Source organism: Callospermophilus lateralis, chromosome 13 (assembly GCF_048772815.1).
Source record: "Callospermophilus lateralis isolate mCalLat2 chromosome 13, mCalLat2.hap1, whole genome shotgun sequence".
In the NCBI taxonomy this organism is placed as follows: domain Eukaryota; kingdom Metazoa; phylum Chordata; class Mammalia; order Rodentia; family Sciuridae; genus Callospermophilus; species Callospermophilus lateralis.
This window is the reverse complement of record NC_135317.1, coordinates 103398331-103419070: the sequence shown is the minus strand read 5'-3', so window position 1 is coordinate 103419070 and position 20740 is coordinate 103398331. Positions and strand designations below refer to the sequence as shown.

At 38.6% G+C, this 20740-nt stretch overlaps 1 protein-coding gene across 1 annotated transcript; it reads right to left on the bottom strand.

Moving 5' to 3' along the window:
* Positions 1–1799: 1799 nt before the first annotated feature.
* On the bottom strand, positions 1800–10209 carry Tnfsf18 (TNF superfamily member 18). The gene is made up of 3 exons (XM_077105129.1): positions 9994–10209; positions 4224–4254; positions 1800–2146 (listed from the first exon to the last, which is right to left on the bottom strand). The coding sequence occupies exons 1-3, from the start codon at positions 10207–10209 to the stop codon at positions 1800–1802; spliced, it is 594 nt and encodes a 197-aa protein (XP_076961244.1).
* Between the last annotated feature and the right edge of the window lie 10531 nt (positions 10210–20740).

The following is a 20740-nucleotide window of genomic DNA, read 5'->3' as shown; positions in this document are numbered from 1 at the left end:
GAGCTGGTGCCAGCCCACTCCAGTACACTACTGCTTATAATATACCAGAAATTGATAATTGATACAAAGTTTCTACAAATATATGTGATAAACCTTTAATTTCCTGAGAAAATATGCAAATACAAAGGCCTTTGTTTCCAAGTATTTGGTCTCACAGCTGCTCAGCAGATATTAATTTAAAACAAGAAGAAATAGCTTAGCCTGCCCCAAGAGAAGTTTGTGAAACACAATTACAAATATACTTAAATTAGCTTTACATTAATTAACATAATTTAGCTTTTCACAAATATCCATAAATATTTAAACTTTTAAAATGCAATGTTACATATTTTTTCAACAAGACTTATAAAAGCAGCAAACTTTAACAGAGTTTAAAAATTTTAAATTGAGTGCTATTTATTATTTTTAGAAGTTAGCACATTTGACAGACATGGACTCTTTGAAGGAAGGAGGTGAACTTGGAGGGAGTGAGCCCCAAGCAGAACCATAGGATTCCCTGCTCCAGGCAAGGAAGGGAGTCAGTTTGCTGGTAAAAGAGAGGTCCATGGAAGCTTCACTTTACCCCGTGCTGAAGGGAAAATATCTTCTGAAAATTATTTTTATAAATGTATAATGTGATAGCAGAATTTAGCTTTTCACAAGTATCCATAAATATTTAAATTGTCTTAAAATGCAGTGTTACTTATCTTTTGACAAGAACCTATAAGCAGTAAGCTTTAATAGAATCTAAAATTTTTTTTAGAAAGTTTTATTTTTAGAAAATTTTTTCCACTGTTTCACACTGTTTGAGTTCTGAAGCTAAAACATCTGTTACAGTGAAAAGCCCAAGTAATTCATCTCTAGTTGAGTCAAGGCAGGATACCTAGGTTGCATCTGCTTCTACATTCTGTTAAAATTTTGCCAAAAATACTTGCTCCATTAACTTCATAGAGTTGCCATGTGGTATATGAAAGCATTTTGCAAACTGAGGAAAACTAGCTCAAAATGTGAAATCATTACTTAACATAACAACAGAAATACCAATTTCTGGTATTAAATCTATTGATTACTAACGGTGAGTCTTCTAATGGTGAGTCTTAATTTATAATTGCCATTATTTAGACACATAAACGTTGAAGCTCTAGGTGAAGGTTCAGAAAGGCCTCCTTGACCAATTGGTTTTGTAAAGAACCCTGTATTCTGAGTATGATGAAACAAAGGGAAATTCCCATATACAGTACTATCCATTTCATGCCACTCGTATAGTCCCAGTAGTCTCAAGAGTGTTCTGTAACTTCTAGAAACACTGCATCTATAGTAGGGTATTCTTGCTATAACTGTTGCCAACCCACCAACCTGCCTACTTTTTATTGGGAGACTCTCAGAGATGGATGTAGGGGAAGAATGATAAAGCAGATCAAGAAAATGAGAACAGGCCATGACCCTACACCCTTTTAGCAAACCAGATAAGATTCCCATGGAAATAGGACCTCATTTTTCCACCTAGGGATTCAAGGATTGGAAAAAAAACAAAAACAAAAACATCTCTTTCAGGGTTTCTGTCCTGTGCCACCTGTATTCATTTTGTCATGGATTATTGAAGTATCTTTGAAGACCCAGTGTCAGGGGTAACCAAAATCCTATGGCCCTTTTTTTGAGTCACTTTCAGATGAGCATGAGAGAAAAAAAAAATCTCACATGTAGAGGAGTTTGTTTTGATCTGTATACCCTGACAAACCACAGGTACTGAAGATCTGACCCCTCCAACCGCCCACCGTCTCTGCATATGCCAGATAGGATGAGGAAACCAAATCAAATTTCTAGGAGTTGAACTGAAGATTGGCTACTAAGACGATCCCCCAGTAGGTGTTACTTTTTAGAATCTGGTCTTCACTGTTAAATATCAAACCTATTGTGTCTCCAGTGTGCAGTTCATAAGCCCCTCCTACAGTCTGGATTTTAAAGTTGTCTGTTAGAGTCTGTAGGGCATCCTTGTTTTTACGTAGCTGCACCTCAAAAGGAGCAACTCCTTTGTAAGTTGTATCAAAAACCACTTGTCCATAAATCAAATACAAGCCATTCTTAAGGATTGTCAGCTTCCAGTCAGATGTCTTATTCATGCAAGAAGGTTCAGGAGGTACCATTTGCCATTTTGAGGGTAATGGTCCTGGAAGAAGGGAGGGGAAAAAAGGAAGCATATTTATTTTATTATTTTATCCTTTTATATTTTTTAAAAAAAATTTTTTGTTGTAGATGGACATAATACCTTTATTTTGTTTATTTAATTTATTTATGTGGTGCTGGGGATCAAACCCAGTGCCTCACACATGCCAGGCAATCCCTCAACCACTGAGCCACAACCCCAGCCCCAATATTTTATCCTTTTCTTGATTAAATTCTTTAATACCCACAGGTTGTTTCTTTATACACTCTATACTAGTCTTCTTCAAACATTATTTTAATGTTTTAAATTAAAAGAAGTTGCAAATCCTAGGTATATCTCTTGCTCTGAGAGCTCTAGGGAAATATATTTGGCATAGATAAACAAGTTAAGTGGCCCTGCATCTCTTGTCAATTAATGTTAATGGAAGGAAAGACAAAAGGAGGAAGGAAGCGAGAACTACACACCAGGACTGGGGAGCTCGAGTGGCAATCCATGCTTTCTCCAGGTAAATCCTATTTACTTTGTGTTGCTTTACCAATGACACCTTCCTTAATTAATCCATATAAAATAACACTCTCCTGTCACTCTCTCCCTTTACCCTACTTTGTCTTCTTCATAGAAGCTGTTGGCATGTAGCATATTAAAAATTAATTGGTATATTCTCTGTCTTATATACTTGAATATAACATCTTTGAGAACAAGTGCTTCTCTGTTTTGCTTACTGCTGTATTCTCAACACTCATTTTTCGAGTCAGGGTCTTGCTATCTTGCCTAGGTTAGACTCAAGACTCCTGAGCTCAAATTATTTTATTATGGCTCCTCTCATCAGTGTGTACACATATGTCATTCAAGACCTACATGGGCTATCATTATCTAAGCTCTCCCACCCTCAGATACTGGTGAATCCATGAGTTTATAAACAGAAATTACTTGACTGTTTAAATATAGGTATTTCTTGTTTAATACTGTCACCAAGGGACAAAAAAGGTTTCCAGATCCTATCTACATTTTCATAGGTACATATGAAATTTAAATATTTATCTATTAGTTGGTTTTGAACATCCATGTGATTTCAGGGCCCTAGGAGGTTCTTTTAAACCCTAAGTGCTTACCTGGCCTGTTCTCTAATTCTCTATAATTTGGGTTATAGAAGACAAAGCCCTACAGAGTTAACATTGCAATTTAAGTTCTCATTCATATATAAATGACTAACATTAAGACATGGAGGACAGGTTCTGGAGGAGAGTGAAAGAGAGATGATTAGAGCAAGAAACAACCTCCCTGAGCCCCAAGCAAGCTCTTGCTCCTTGACCTGTAATGGCAGCAAGTACTGTCACTATTTCTCCTATTCATTCAGCAATGGAGTCACTGAAGAACTTCCTTAGATCACTAGAGTTTCTCAACTTTTACCACATGCAGGAGGAATTTCCAACTTAGCATGAATTCCATACCTTTAACTGGCAAAACAAAAATAAGACAGAAAAGCAGGGTCAAATAAAGAGAAATTTTCTAATCTCTGCAAGCCCAGGAAACCTGGAGATTTGAGTGATATGGGAATACGGGGGTTGCAGAGTTAGTTGTGAATTCTCATCTTCTGCTCTCAAATGAAATGGTGTTTGTTTGACCTGAAACCTATAAACACCAAAAATGTATTTACTTGAAGTTTTGTATGTATTCTAAGAAATATTCTAATGCTCCAGGTAATCATTAACTTTAGTGATTTTATTTTCTAACAAATATCAGGTGACTATAATGGAAAGTAACTCAGAAACTAAGTGAAGAAAGGAAAAGAGCAGAGAAAGTGGCCACTGCCTTAACTCATTCCTCTTCTACACATTTGACACCAGCTGCGTTGTCTCCACGAACCTCCCATGTCATCTCCTGGACATTAGCAATATCTGAAACGTGAGCAGTGCTTTGGGAAGCACTTGTAAAAACCTGAAACGTGTTGTCCTTATCAAAACAGAATTAAAAGTCAATTCCTGTGTCTCAGGGAACACAGGCTTTCTTGAGAGCATCGTTTAGTCTTATATCAAAAACTAAGACCAGTCCAAGGGAGGAATGCAAGGGAGCTACTCACCAAACTTGGCCTGGCAGGAGTCTGTAGCAGCCTGCTGTGGAAGAAAAAGAGGAATTGGTCAGGATGATAACATATCACTGTTGACTGACTGATTTAAAGCTTCAGAATTCTGAAGCAAACCACTTAACCACAGCCATAAAAGGAAAAACAAATCCCTCCCTCCCTCCGCCGTGTCCCACTCTCTGTTTCCCTGGACAGGTGACCAGCTCCATCCTTTCCCTCTCCTTACCTAGCTCTCCTGTGAGTCTTTCACACAAGATCAAGGTCTTATTCCAACTGATGTCCACCCAAAAGACCACTACAGATCTCGACCCTTTCCCGCTGGCTCTAAAACTTTCTTATAAACAGCAATCAGACACCCCAGAGACTGTGCAAGGTGACCTATTAGTACGTGGAGGAAATAATGGAGTTTCTACTTATGTTCACCTTGATTTAAAATAATGGGAAAGTAAGTTCCAAAAATATCTACAACTCTGACTTGATAAAGCCATCCTTGCTTATTGATTATTCATCCTTGATTATTCAATAATCACACCTCACACAAGCAACTGCCATGACCAGCAGTTTCCAACTGCTGCCATGTGCTGAAGTTTACATACTAAAAGAGGTCATCAGTTGTGGTTGATTTACAAATACAAATATTTAAGTTCTAAATGCTCTAAGACACTTTGTACTAAGACAGTGTTATTATAGCTAAACCAAGGGACCTACCTGATTAGACTTGGCCACCCACTGGCAGAAGAAATAGGCAAAAAATGGAAAAAGGTAAAATAATTTTTATGCAGTTTGATCAAACTGGGGAGAAACAACTAGATTGGTCCCACAGAAGCAGTTCCCATTTACAGAAACAAAGCCAATGACATACATGTGTACATCTAGCTAGGCCAGAGAATATGTCAGTTTCAGCTCCCTTTGCCTGGTCCTCAGCATGAGCAGTTTTTATTCTCAGCATGAGGAAGTTTGGGAGCTCTCTGTTTTGATTAGGTACAACCACAATTTTTTTTTTTTGTACTATCAAGTTCTTTGGTTTCCTCATGGTCACAGACAAAAAGACTTGTGACTTTTTTGAACTTAAAAGTTTGGTGCAGGGTTGTAGCTCAGTGGTAGAGCGCTTACCTAGCATCTGTGAGGCCCTGGGTTCAATACTCAGCACCACATAAAGATAAATAAATAAAATAAAGGTATTGTATAAAAACAAAGATTTATACGTGTTCTTTCTTTAGGATTTCTCTGGCTGCTATGCTAGAAGTGAACTAAAGAGGCAAGGACAAGAGCAGCGAGAGCAGAGAAGAAATCATTGTGTTCATCTTGGCCACTGACTAGGGAGCCAGGGTGGGGATGGGGAGAAGCTTGGAAGAAAAGGGCTGACTGGGATGCCTGACAGGAACATGGGACAGGGCGTGAGAGAGGCAAGTGTGACACCAGGGTGACGCCAAGGTTCTGGGCAGAAGTGCCAGGAAAGCTAGTTGCTGAGATGGGCACAGTGAATTTAGAGGGGGCCCAGTCAGGAGTTGGTTTGGGAGATGCTGCATTCATGATGATTAGTAGGTGTCCAGGTAAGGGGCTGAGTAGTCAGCAGGACATCAGGAGTTCTGGGGATACAAAGCTGGGTATCTTCAGCTTGTTGCTGTCAGTTGTGAAGTTGTGTGAGACCGTCAGGTCAGGGAGTGCAGACGGTGATGAACACCAGGACACTGCCATGTTCAGGGGTCGGAGAACGAGGAACCAGCAGAGGAAACTCTGAAGGAAAGGCAATGAGTCTGAGAAGAAAGTGTCTTAGGGAGAGGAGTGACCAGCTGCTATCAAATCCTTCTGATAGGTACGAAAGTAAAGGGCAGAGAAGGGATCGGTGGCTTTAGTGACAGGGCAGTCTTTGGAGTTGCTGACAAAAGTAGTTTCTGTGATGTGATGAGGGAAGAAGCTTAATTAGAATGGATTTAAGGATAAACAAGAAAAGAAAAACTGGACCAGTATTGCTCTCCAGGAAAGGGAAGAACTGGGTGGAGCCTGGCTGGTGCCAAGTCAAAGAGGTAGGCCCTTGTCAGGACAGAAGCAGTATTCAAGGACACAAGAGGTAGACGGGTGGCTCTGAGTCTTCTTCCCTCACACTCCTGTTTCCTCTTGAAACCCCAAGGCAAAACTGTCAGCTGAGTGTGAGAATGGGAACAGATGTTTGATGTCTGAAGAGAATCCAAGCCCAGTGGAAAGGATGAATGGACCGGGAAATTTTAGGCTGCTTCTAGAGCAAAACTGAAATCCCAGTTAGCATACATATGTTGGAAATTATAATGAGAACATTTTATTGAGAAGGAAGTAGAGTAGAAAAGTCTGGAAGCCACCGTTCTAAGAAATAAATCACTGGATTCCCTGTCACTGATTTTGTTCTTGTAATTTTTTTCTCCTCATATTGGTGGTCTTAGGAGAGAAGTTGAAGTTCAGTTTAGATCAACCCCTGATAGGCATGTGACAGAGCTTCTCTGAACCCAACTTCCTCATCTGGAAAATGAGGAAAATAATAGCACAAAGCTCACTGAAGTCGTTGTTGGGGTTAAATGAGGTAATTCTTGTGAAGGGCTTTCCCATATAACCTGCTTGAACCTGTTCAACAAATATTAGCTATTTTGGTAATGATGCTAATTATAATGAAGAATTGACAAAAATTTAAGTACTAAATTCCCAACATCATTACAGCTTACAATAGCATTGAAGCTAAAGAGATCAATTTAATGTTCTTAAGAAGTTTATGATCTTTCAGATGGCTGGGGTGGCACACGCCTGTAATCCCAGTGGTTGGGAGGCTGAGGCAGGAGGATTGCAAGTTCAAAGTCAGCCTCAGCAACTTAGTGAGGCCCTGTCTCTAAATAAAATATAAAAAATGGCCTGGGGATGTGCTCAGTGTTTAAATGCCCCTGGGTTCAATCCCTAGTACCAAAAAAAAAAAGTTTATAATCTTTCTAGAAAGACATGATTACATACACACAAAGCAATTAGGTAACAATATAAGTATAAATGAGTGCCAAGATACATTCCATAGATCTCATGCCAGGTACCACAGTGTATAAAAAGTATAGAGAAAATTCAAGACCATGGTTGTATGAATTGCCAGAGCCAGAAACTACAGATACTGTATTGCAAGCTGCTTTAATATCTAGATTTTACTATATAGAGCTATAGAAATTGCCACTGTGGTTTTCTGTAATTATTGCCATAAATGAAGTCTAATTGAAAAATTATCATGTTGGCTGAAAGGTATGGCCTTTGAGGAAGAGATAAATTGGGAAAGAATATCCATATTGTTAAAAGATTTTGTTAAGTTTACATTCATTGTAATCTCACTAATAGTAATGTTGCAAACACTAATCACCATCTGTTGAGAGCATAGCACTTGTCAAGCTTGTCAGGCACTGTCCTATCTCATTAGTCCTTAAAGCAACTCTGTAAGAATTGGCATGATCCTTTACAAATGAGGCAATGAGGAGACGCCTAATTAAGTAACTAGCCCAAGGTCAGGAGACTGTAAGAGGCAAGGCTGAGATCCAAACCCAGCTTGTCTTATTCAGAACTCCACAGGACTACCTGTGGGGCAGTTTGTATTTATAATTCTGATGATGTTTGAAAGGAGTAAGTACCCACTTATAAAGAAGGGCATGGGACTTCCAGTTTCACTTGTTTTTGCTTAGAAGGATCAGTTGTTCTTGTAACCTTACTTTAGTTTAAGCCTAGACTTAAATAGGTGAGCTCAAAATGGCAAAAACTCAATTCTTTTTTTGAAGCAACCCTAAGCAGATCATCACTTGAGTGCAAGTACAGCTTCCCCTTCTGGAAGTGTCCTTTATTTCACTGTAACAGGGGACTTTACTGAACATTTGGTTTCTTAGAGAGCATATGTGCTCTTATGTGAGGTTATGTTCTCTGGAGATTGACCACACTCCTTGAGCTCAAGCCTATCCTTTTAGTTAACCATTTAGTTAAATGAATCTTTCAAGAGAGGAAATGATTTGTTTTTTTCTCCCAAGGAAATATCTATTGGTGTAAAATGAGCCAAACTTCCCATCTAACATTTGTAAAAGTGGGGATTTGTATATAAAAATTGAGTGGAGAACAAAATAAAATAAAACTCTGGGTCCATGAGAAGGTGGAAGTGGCTGCCTCACAATGACTCATATATGGGTGCCAGCCACTCAGATCTCCTCTCCAAAGATGTTTATTAATGGCCAAAAGGGAAAGGGAGGTGCAGGCAGGTGGAAAGTGGAGGCTCATCAGAGACACTAGCCTTCTAAGCATCCTGCCACATTTTCCTAAATTTGAACAAACTCTGGACTATCTTTTCATTGAAAAGCTTCATGTTCTTTAGGAGAGAGGATCTAGAATCATAGTTGAAAAATGTGGATTAACCAAGTTTGATTCTGGCAAGAGGTGTCCTTTGAGAAGGTATCCCCTCCCATTCTAGTCATGGTGACACCTACATTCAATGTTCTTCAGAGCCATCTGCCTAATACAACTTGAAGTTTCAGAAGGAAGCCTTTCTAAATGGAAGTTATTGCTATTCTCATCATTCCTCTTCTTCAGAAACCTGAATGCTCAGAAATTCTGGCATTCTTTTCTTTCTGTTCAAACTTCATTGCTCTAGAAAGTCCACACATATTTTTGATACATCCCTGAGAGAGAAGGCCTGTGATAGGAGTGCCTCTGGTGTGGTAGAACCACATCTTTGAAATCTTCTTGTCAGTACCTTTAGAAAAATGTTTCTGTAGTCACACCCCAGCTCTTCCTTAAGAAGGGCACATACCCAAGGTGCAGTCTTCAGATGTACCCCCAAATGGGTTCACTCCTGAATTATATAATGTTTCCTATTTTCTTTTTGGTAACAGTCATCAGAGAAAATCTTCTAGTAAAGAAGCTAACTTATCTCCATTCCCATGGACAATCCCATTCTCTGGTCCCACATCTTGCACTGCAGCTCAGTGGGAAATTCCTGATCAGCATCAGGGGCTTCCCAGATAGGCACTTACTTCCTCCTTCTTCCATGAAGCCTTCCTGGATTACTCCAACCCAAAGTCTGCACCCACTTTTGAATTACTAAAGCTTTGTGTACATACCAATGTTAGATAAATTATTGATCATTCTATTTTATAGCAAGCAGCAACATTATAATAACAAATCCATTCCCCTACCACTGTCTTTCAGATGAAAAAGCAAAGAACCAGAGAGATTAAATGATTTTCTCAAATTTAAGTAGCTGATTATTGAGAGACCTGGAACCAGAATCCATATTTTTTTACTCCTGGATCAGTGCTATTTCCTCTGTCAAAGACATGCTAACCACATGTAACTTACCTTTTTCTGCCCTCTATTATCTTCGGGAATCTTTTCCCTCTACAAGATTGTAGCTTGCCTACATTTTCCTGAGGAAAGGCACCATGTTTTATGCCTTTGTTTGTCCTCTCAAGAAGGTATAGCAGAATTCCAGAAAGGCAAAACATACTCCACAGGCATCTGCCAATCCGTTGACTCAATCAATTATCTTTTACATCTAGCTCAGTTCTGCAGCTAACGTTTAGCACTTCCTGATACCTTTGTCTCAAAACACACAAATAAGCTCCCAAAACCATGCCATTATAAGATCAAGATTATATTTACTCTATTTGCACTCACAGGTCTCTCCCTTCCAACTATCTCTACAATACTGAGTAGTAATGAAAATAACTAGACTAACAAACAAGTAAAGGATCCTAATAAACAGTCATCTCAGGTTCTGCTTCCTCCTTACCTTGAGTGGGAGAAAAGGAAGGATTAGTGCACTGAAAGAGCAAACCGTCAGAAGTATTGCTGAGCAGAGGAGCCATTGCTTATAGGACCATCTCTGTGCTCCCTGGGGACCTGGGTAGCTTAAAGGCATGTTCTCCATGTGGCTCAAAATCCTTTTCTGGAGAAATGAGAGCTGTGAAAAGTAGACACAAGTGATGGGTGAAGGATGCAATGTCATGTTTTGTAGCATTATGGTAATTAGAAGTGGGTGTGGGAGGCGGAGTTTTCCTTCTGTCAGTGTTGGAAAATGATACTTCCAGGCTAAGTGCTGACTCTCATTGGGCACCTGGCCAAATACACGCAAGGACTGAAAGGCTTACAGCCAACACAAACACAGGGGGAAAAAAAAAGAAAGAGACGTACAAGGGAAGTTCAGAGGAAAGTCTTTCCTGAAGCATGAGGAAGTGTAGTGCTGGCTACAGTGTGCTGTGGTCTATGCCCAGCTGGGGAAGCCTTCCTAATCATTTCCAGTGGAGAAAATGACTTTTATAAGAAGAAATAAAGTTTGAAATAAAAGTTTATAATACGACAGATGTCATGGACAGTGAAGCAGTGTGTTGGGGAACTGGATGCATCATTTAGAAAAATACTCTTAATGAAGTCATAAGCATACCTTATGTACATACAATTTTATTGCCAGGTGCACCTCGATAAAGCTGAACAATATCAAATGTATTACTAGAATTTAATAAAAAATTTATAAACACAACAAACTCAATTTGTTATATTTCACCATTTAAAAACTGTGAAGTGCCAATGCTGGAATCAAATAGAAATAAAGTTATCATATGAAAGGCTGTTTTCCTACGATTTGTCACCAGCCTGAACTTAGACTCTGTTTTATAAATAAGTGTGATTTCTTTCTGTCATCAAAATGCTGATTTACTACAAAATTGAGGAAGTCTTCTGTCCTCAATAGTCTGTCATCTGTTGAAATGGGGTACCTACTACCTTCTGTACCTCGGAAAGTACACCTGGCATCAGGCCCAGGGAGAACCTGAGCTTTTCATTCATGTAGACCCTGAGAGCCATGCCTGGTACCACCTAGCTCCTACCTGCTCTGTGGCTTTAGGCTTATTACTAGACTTCTCTAAGCCACAACTTCCTTAACTGTAAAGTAGAGAAAATTTCTACTTCATAATACTTTTGCAAGAATGAAATAAATGTGAAAAGTTTAGTTTATAAGGAATGTTTCATAAGAATTAATTTATCTTTTCTCCATCGTCTTTAGAAATGTGTTGATGGTTAATTCCATTATGAAATCCCAGAAAAGAAAGAGAATTCATTATATTTCCCATGGGAAATAATTCAACTGAAATTCACTTAAATGAAAGGAGATAAGGATTTTTTAAGTATTTTTTTTTTTAGTTTTCAATGGATCTTTATTTATATGTGATGCTAAGAATCAAACCTCACATGTGCGAGGCAAGTGCTCTACCACTGAGCTATGACCCTAGCCCAAGATGAAAGGATTTTAAAGAAAAAAAAGAGAGAAATAAAGATTTTTTTTTAATTAGAAAAAAAGAGATTTAACATCCTCTTTTTTCAGAGAGGAAGCTAAGGGTAATAGGCATGGAGTGGTGCCTTGAACCACTAACAGGTGGTTAATAATGGAGAGCAGATCCAAGCCCAGGATACTATTTTTGGAACTGAACCATCCTGTTTTGACTTGGCCCTATTTTAGCTTGATAATAAACCATTCCTGAAGAGGATGATCACACAGAGCAGCAGATGTTTTAGGCTCTGTGCTCGGTGCAGTTCAGGGGTGAGTGACAGCCTGGCTCTCCATCAAGGAGGGTGCCTTGACCTCCAGCTCCTGCCTTGTGCCACGCCTGGAGCTGGAGTGCAGACCCTCGGGCTCTGGATTTAAACAGACCACTGAAAAGGAGAGCCATTTCCTTCTTGCTTTTTTTGGTCTGTTTCTTCTCCTGTCCCCTCTCCACGTTTTAGGTGGAACTGTCCTGCTTACTCACTTCAGTAAACATTTATTCACATGAGGAACCATTGCAGATAAATCCAGTTCCTCCTTCTGTCCTTGATGGAGGTTAGGCTTTGGTATATCTTAATGAATTATTTTAACTTCATTGATAGCATCTGAAGAAAAATGATACTCTTATCTCATGAAGGCTACATTCCAGGCCTCTCCATGAAACAGGGCTTAGAAATGAAGAATCTTCAAGTTAGGACAGGTGACAGTAGGAAAGGCTTTTTGAAATTCCACAGTAATGAGTCAGAGTTGGTACCTTTTTGTTATAATCTATGAGGATTGCATGTGATGTCTCAGAATCTGACAAGAGGTAGATGACCAACAAACTCAAACTTTTGTGTTTATGGCCTGTCCTGGCTCAGCTCTCTGAGGATGAGATTTTTAAAAACTAAGTCCACCTAGCAAATCAAGTCTAAACATTTACTATCTGCCCACTATTCTACTAAAAACTTTGGGGGATATAAATTTTAAAAATCACAACTGCTGAGGAATCTGCTAACAAACCGTATGAAAAACTTACAAACAGGGAGACAGATGCTCAAATTAATACTGCATATAGAACAAAGATGCTCAAATTAATACTGCATATAGAATAAACCTCAGAAAATAGATCTAAAAATTCTAAAATCATAGAGAAAAGGATACTCTTTCTTGAAAGAGTGATAAAATTTGAGGAATAACTGTTCAGAGGTATAAGCTTCTGTAAAGGTTAAAGATTAAAAATAGAATTTATAAAGTAACAAACCTCCCAGCCTTTTTCCTGTGTATGTGTGTGCGTGTGCAGTGCTCCATATCATGCATGCTAGGCAAACACTCCACCACCGAGCTGTACCCTGAACCTCCTCGTCATTCTTACTCAAGAGCTGCAAATGGGGGAATTTCTGAACAAAACAGTAAAGAAATTCTTTCTGTATTTTTCTGATTGAAAAAAGAAAAGAAGGATCCAAACTATGTTTAAGAAATTGTAACTGTATTCATAACTGCTTTGAAATCTCAATGAATCAATTATATAGCAGCTTGAGTTCAGTTATTAACTAAACCACACTAAATGCATTAGTCACCCACTTTGTGCCAGCTGTGTGCCTTCTAGAACTGTGCACACTCATCACATTTGAACCTCAAGCTGCCCTGGACTGATATCTCTGTCTATAAAAATGATGAAAGTGACACTCAGGAGGGTGAATCATTTGTCCATGGAGGTAGACGAGGGAATGAACCCTCATCTGTTGGCCTCACTTAACATTTCTTCTGCCTCTTATGCTAAAGGGTGTCAAGAAGATCCCTTCTGGAGTATATAGGGTGGGGAGTGTAATAAGGTCTTTGGGAAACTGCTATCACTTTCCTCCCAAATCCTGCATTGCTCTGGTCTCACTCCTTGCCACATTTTCCTTATGCAACTGTTAATCATGATTTCATTCTTGTGTTTGGTGTCACATGTTCAGTCATATTCAGTATGTCAGAATTCTGTGAAAAATAGTACCTGTGTGACTTTGGCCACTCTGAGAATTGAAGTATTCATAGTCATAACAAATAGGGCTCATTTGGCTTGAAGATATTTGGATATAGATAAATAGGTGAGAGAGATGGAAAAAGTAGACAGATATGATAGTGTAAAGAGAGTTTTAAACTTGGAATTTTATGAAGGCAACAACAGTGTCTATTAAAATTAATAAATGCCTTTTCTATAAGAAGTGTATGTATAGCTCAGTATGCATAAGTAAATATGTGTACAGACCTGTATATAGACATGCATGTGCAAATGTGCATATGATATGATGATAAATTCTAAAAGGCACATAGAAGTTCTCATAGCAATCTCCAGGACATCCTCTCTAAAGAACTAGTATGACCCCGATCAAGATGGCCTAGGAAATATTTTAAAGTTCAAATTATGTTTTTTTTTAACTTAAAGACTTTTTTTAGTTGTGGATAGGGACAATACCTTTATTTTATTTACTTTTGTGGTGCTGAGGATTGAACCCAGTTCTCCACACATGCGAGACAAGCACTCTACCACTGAGCCACAACCCAGCCCCAAGTTCAAATTATGTTTTGATTTCACATCTGGGGACTCTTGTTTTGTTGTTGTTTGTTTGTTTGCCCCACATTGCCTTGCTTTGTGCTGTTTTGCAAGTCTCCTTTTTTGGAACTCTTACCAAATTCTTCATTCTCTGTTTTACAACTGCTCAAGTGCAGTTGTAAAGTAACAGGTCTACTGGCCAATTTTCATTCATGACTTTCTGTGTTAGCCATCCGCCTTCCTGTCAGTCTTTGCCTGTGGGTATTATAGGTCCCTGTCTCTCTACCCTGAGTCCTCTGTCAGTGGCAAGATATTTTGGGGAAGTGTAGGTGTACGTCCTTTCTAGACTAATCAGCACTGTGTCAGTATCCTGGCTGTGGGAGATGCATCTTAAACACCTTTTGATGAGAAATGTGGCTTCCTGCTTGGAATCTGTACTGAAAATAGATTTTCCATTGTGCAATATGGCATGACGCTACCTATTTAAAACCATCAAACATCACCTTGGAACCTGTAATGAATGGGCATTGCTGTTAAATCATACCTTGCCTAATATCACATGGAGAATTATGTATTTTACCTATCAACTAGTTGAATAAGAAGGTCTTAAGAGTCCTGGAACAAAGTATTCTCCCCACAGCTGCTGGTTTTCATAGGCCTTCAAAAGGGGGTTGGGGAAGTATTTTCCCTTGACTCTTCTCTTTGGTTTCCCCATTTGGCAAAGTCCTAAAATAACTCCTCCAAACTACTGCACAACAGGTCCACTGGAGAACACTCAGCACATTCACTAATTTCAACACCACTGAGAACATATGTTCATTTAGAAATCCACAAGACACTTTCTCATCTGCTTTTTCATTTTTAGCATTGACCTGTAGCATTCAAATGTAGGCATTGAGGTTCATAGCTAGATTGTTTTTATTTGGGCAATGAATAAGAAAAAATAGACTTTTCTATACAAAAATAACCCCTAACTACAACAGAACAATATGTTACCCACCCCCATTCATTTAGGAAACATTATTGAATGCCTTCTCTGTACCAAGTACAGTAGTAGACAAGGGCCAGTCTATCTTCCCATTTGTTGTTGTTGTTGTTTTCTTACCAGTAGCTAGGGAAAAGGACAAAAGACCTACATAGGGAGAAGTGTGAACACTAAATACCTGACCTTCCTAAAGGGCAGGGAAAATTTTATTAAAAAGGTAGTGTCCAGGCTAAGATGTAAGTCTGAAGAGAGGTTAGGCAAGTGAAAAAAATCTCATAGTATTTCACTCTCCTAGGCCAATCAATTACTATTTTTAAAATTTTTTTATTTAAATATATCAGCGGAATGCATTGCAATTCTTATTACACATATAGAGCACAATTTTTCATATCTCTGGTTGTATACAACATATATTCACACCAATTAGTGTCTTCAAACATGTACTTTGGATGATGATGATCATCATTAATTACCCTCTTCCTTCTCCCTTCCCCTCCCACCCCTCTGCCCTATCTAGAGTTCGTCTCTTCCTGCCATCCTCTCCCTCCCTACCCCTCTATGAATCAGCCTCCTTATATCAGAGAAAACATTTGGCATTTGGTTTTGGGGGAATGGCTAATTTACTTAGTATTATCTTCTTTAACTCCATTATATTAATGAAGTTTCTGAATAGTATGATATACAAATATATGGTATACAGCATAGTATATAAATATATATTTAATATTAATTAAAATGTTCATGTGTAGTATTACAGTGTTTCAGGCAGTGTACTTGGAAATATAGAAGTGAAGAGGAATAAGTTAATGTCTCTGATGTTAAGGAATCTGTCACCTAGTCACTGTTGATTCTTAGACAGGTGAGCCTTCCAAAATTGCATTGAAAATATAAGGTTGCAATCACAGATCTTCTTTGTATGATCTTATGTAACTTCTCCAGAGCTATAAGGTAATTCAATTCATCTGAGAATCCACCAAGCATCTAGTGATTTGGGCTAAGCTATCTGTCTATCCAGTTTGGTGACTCAAGCCATGCATACAGTAAGTAGCATGTTCCTCTGTAAAGAGGAAGAAATTTCAGGCTGGGATGCCAGTGGAAAAAAACACTGAATCACAAGCAACATCATGGAACGCTGCTTTCTTGAAATGGGGCCAAATGAAGGCAGCAGGCTCTTTCCATTTTTTAAATAAAGAAGCAACACCCCTGAAGTGTTATAGATAAACATTAGGTACAAATAAGGCCCAAATTATTTCCATGCTCTCTTTGCCCAATAAGCCTAAGGGAAGTCTCTGGCTGACAGTAAGGATAGTCCTCCTCCTCACACGTATACAGCTTCCTACATCTCCTACCTATAGGTCCTTTGTCCCACAAATTCCTAGAATATGTCAGGTGCCAGCTTCTCTTGTTGCAGCACCACCAAGTGATGATTTCAAATGTCACCCCCCCCACACACACACACCCACACCCACACACAAAGGGAAGGTAGAAAGTGAAAGACTAACAACAGGGACACATATATGTATTAAGGCCTTGTTCCCTTCCAGGCACCATGTTTAAATTCAAGGACTTATTTATTTAATAGTCACAACATTATAAAACAGACATTATTAACTCCATTTTACAGATCACAAAATTGAAGTTAAGAGATGTTTAACAACCAAAATTATGCAACTAGTAAAGCTCAAATTCATATAATTTTAACTCTAAAATTTATTCTTTCCATTGTGCCTTGATATATAAATGGGTATGTGAACTTGACTTCAGTAGGGGAAAGACTTTTAAATGGGAAAAAATGGCAATGTTAAGGATCCCTATGTGCCCCACTTCTTAATATGGCACACCAGGATTTCTTTTGAAAGAAAAACCCTTAGTAAATAAATGCATTTTTAAGCAGAAATGATTTTTTGCTCTGTGTTCAATTTCATATTCTTTTCTCTCTTTCCTCCTTAATCACAAAATGACTCAGATTTCCAGATGGAACCATATTTTAAATCAAGATTTAAATTAGCATAAATATATTAAATGTAGTGGTAACCACAAAAGTATTTCCTGCTGTGGAAATTTTCCCATAGTACTTAATTTTTCTTAAAAGAAAATGATGCTGAGGATAAAAGAATACTCCAATACTATTTATATGCATCCATTTGTTTTAACTCTGATCCTTCTGTTTGTTTAAGGATTACAGTCATAATACTCAAATTTGTGGGAAAACACTGAGTCTAAGGAAGTGTTAATTTAAAAGGAAATCTAGACTCAAGTGGAGTTGTGGAAATCAAGTGGAGGGGTTTATTGTGGCAGTTTCATTGAAGAAGAAAATAGAGCTCAAAGGGAGGGGAGATGGGACAGTAATTGTGGTAGGGACACAGGTGATTTCAACAACCATTGATGTCACTTATGAATTTGCTGAAAGCACAAAGACTGGTGTGAAGAGTCTCTAGGTAATAACAATATCAGCAGTTATCACTGCAGCAGAAACTTAATATTGACTGAGCTCTTCCTCTCCATAAACAGGAATCATCAACCCAAAACAAAGACTTGACTATGGTGATCTGAAAAGCAGGAAATGTATATTTACCACGAATGGGCAAGGCGTGTGGTTTTTTCAGTGAATGGAGGGCCAAGAAGACTAAATGGCATGGATTTCTAAACAAGTGAGCTAAGGGAAAATGGGCTCTAAGTCCAGCCTGCCTTCGTCGACCTCAGTCTCACTAGTGGCTTGGAGCTAGTGGATAAGCTAGCAGACATAGCTGCTCTGGTGTTCCTTAGTATTAGGAGGAGTGAAGATGACCTCAGAGCAATTAGTTGATGAGGTGGAAAGAGCCCAGACAAGGGGTCATATTTTCATAATACAAGGTTTTGTTCTGGAAAATTGTACATGTGGAGAGGTGACAGTAGAAGATGTAGACTATAACCTCAAAAATGTACAAACCATTAAAGGGAAACAAAAAACCTGAATTATTTCATTAAATATACTTCTTTAAAATAAATTTGAAAGTATAACTGCAGACATTTTGGGGAAGCATGGAAAGGCCCAGTAATAATTAAAATCATGCATAATTATACAATCCAGATACAACCACTGTCAGCTTGCAGATTTTATTTTGTATGTATATTATTTATTTATCTATCTATTTATTTATTTTTGGCACCAGGGATTGAACCCAGGGTCACTTAACCACTGAGCTATATCCCCAGCTCTTTGTTATATTCTATTTAGAGACAGGGTCTCGTTGAGTTGGTTAGGGCTTTGCTAATTTGCTGCAGCTGGCTTTGAATTCACGATCCTCCTGCCTCAGCCTCCCTGATTGCTGGGATTATAGGCATACAAAAATATGACTTAAAATCCCAAATTCAGAAATTTATTTTTTTACTAACTGATGCCAAACATTGTCCTTTTTGAATCACTCTGAGCTTGTAACAACTGGGGAAGAGGTGATTTGGATATGGCCCACTTTCTCACCCTCTTATATTAACCTGTACCTTGGACAACCTGTTCAACATAAGCAGCCAGTAAGGCATATGTGGATTTGGAGGTAGAGAAGGCAGATTACTCAGGCCAATGAAGACCATTAGTTGAGATTTGGATTTATTTTACTGATCCATGATCCCTTTAGATGGCCCATTAAGTGGCTGTAGGGTATGCACAAGTGATCAGGGGTGTGTATTTATTTCCTATTGGTGCCATAACAAATCATCACACATTCAGTTGTTTGAAATAACTCTCATCTCATAGTTCTGAAGGACAGAAGTCTGGCGGATTCAACTGGGTGCTCTAAAGAGTCTCGTAAGCCTGAAGTCAACATGTAGACAACGTGCCTCTTATCTGAAGGCTCTTGAGAAAACTCTGTTTCTAGACTCCTTCTAGTAGTTTACAGGATTTAGTTCTCCACCTTCGAGCCAGCGGTAGTAGATCAAGTCCTTCAGTCACAGAAAGTTCTCTGCTTTTAAGAGCCCTTATGATTACATCAGGACCACTAGGTGATTCCTGATAATCTCCTATTTTAAGGTGCATAATCTCATTAAATCTGCATAGTCCCTTTGGCTATATAAGGTAATACAATCATAGGTTTCCAAAGTTAGGGTATGGTCATCTGTGGGTGATCTTTCTGCCTACCACAGGAAGCTGGCCATCCCTTTGCCGCTTTCTGACATCAGGAAGTTTCAGAAGAACACTGCGGCGTCTTCTCTCCATTCCCAGTGGGTTATTTCCAGGGGTCTAGTGCAGGTTCCCCTTTCCTCCAGACAGTCTTTTGGGGTCGGTAACCACCCTGCCCATTACTCCCCCGGTGACGTGGTACATTCGGGTAAACTGATGTCATGCCTGCCTTGTTCTGTGGAGATGGGAGGCAGACATGAAGAGGAGCCATGCTCTCTTTCACACACCGCAGGCAGCTCATGAGAAGGCTTTTACTCATAGACGTTCTTTTTTTTTTTTTAATTGCTTTTATCTTTTAAATACATGGTAGCAGAATGAATCACAGTTCTTGTTACACATATACAGCACAATTTTTCATATCTCTGGTTGTATATAAAATATGTTCACACCAATTCATGTCTTCATACATGTACTTTGGATAATGATGTCCCTCATATTCCACCATCCTTGCTAACCCCCTGACCCTTCCCTTCCCCTCCCACCCCTCTGCCCTATCTAAAGTTTGTCTATTCCTCCTATGCTCCCTCTCTCCCTGCCTCACTATGAGTCAGTCACCTTATATCAGAGAAAACATTCGCCATTTGATTTTTGGGGGATTGGCTAGCTTAACTTAGCATTATATTCTTCAACTCCATCCATTTACCTGCAAATGCCATTTTATTCTCTTTTAATGCTGAATAATATTTCATTGTGTATATGTGCCACATTTTTTTAATCCATTCATCTTCTGAAGGGCATTTAAGTTGGTTCCACAGATCAGCTATTGTGAATTGTGCTTCTATAAACATTGATATGGCTGTGAACCTGTAGTATGCTGTTTTTAATCCCTTTGGGTATAGACCGAGGAGAGGGATAACTGGGTCAAATTGTGGTTCCATTCCCAGTTTTCCAAGGAATCTCCATACTGCTTTCCATATTGGCTGTGCCAATTTGCAGTCCCACCAGCAATGTATGAGTGTGCCTTTTTCCCCAATTCCTCACCAACACTTACTGTTGTTTGTCTTCATAATAGCTGCCATTCTGACTGGAGTCAGATGGTATCTTAGAGTAGTTTTGATTTGCATTTCTCTAATTGCTAGAGATGGTGATCATTTTTTTCATATTTTTGTTGATTGATCGAATAGATGTTCTTCTAATACTTTCCCTTGTTGCCACAATCCCTTCTCCCCAATTCTAACAATTTTTCTACATAGGAAAAAGAAGGTTTCTAGAACATTTGTTAGAATGCCCTTCTTTCTAAAATATGAAACAGACTTTTTCTAACTTGTAAGTTGGACCTTAGAACATAACATTCATTTGTGTACTCTTGGTTGTGAGTTCTCTTTGTAGCAATTGCTCCACTTCCACCAAGGTGTAAGGCATTAAAGAGGAAGAGAATGAATATAAATTTTTGTATAAAACTTTGTAATCATATTTTTCATACAGTTCCATAACCTGCTTTCAGATTTAGATAGCATAACTGTCATTGTGTTTAAATAATTCAGAAATTTATAAATTAATAGATGCATAGAATCCATATTAAGTGGATATAGCAATACACAATTGTTAGAGTTTCTTTAAA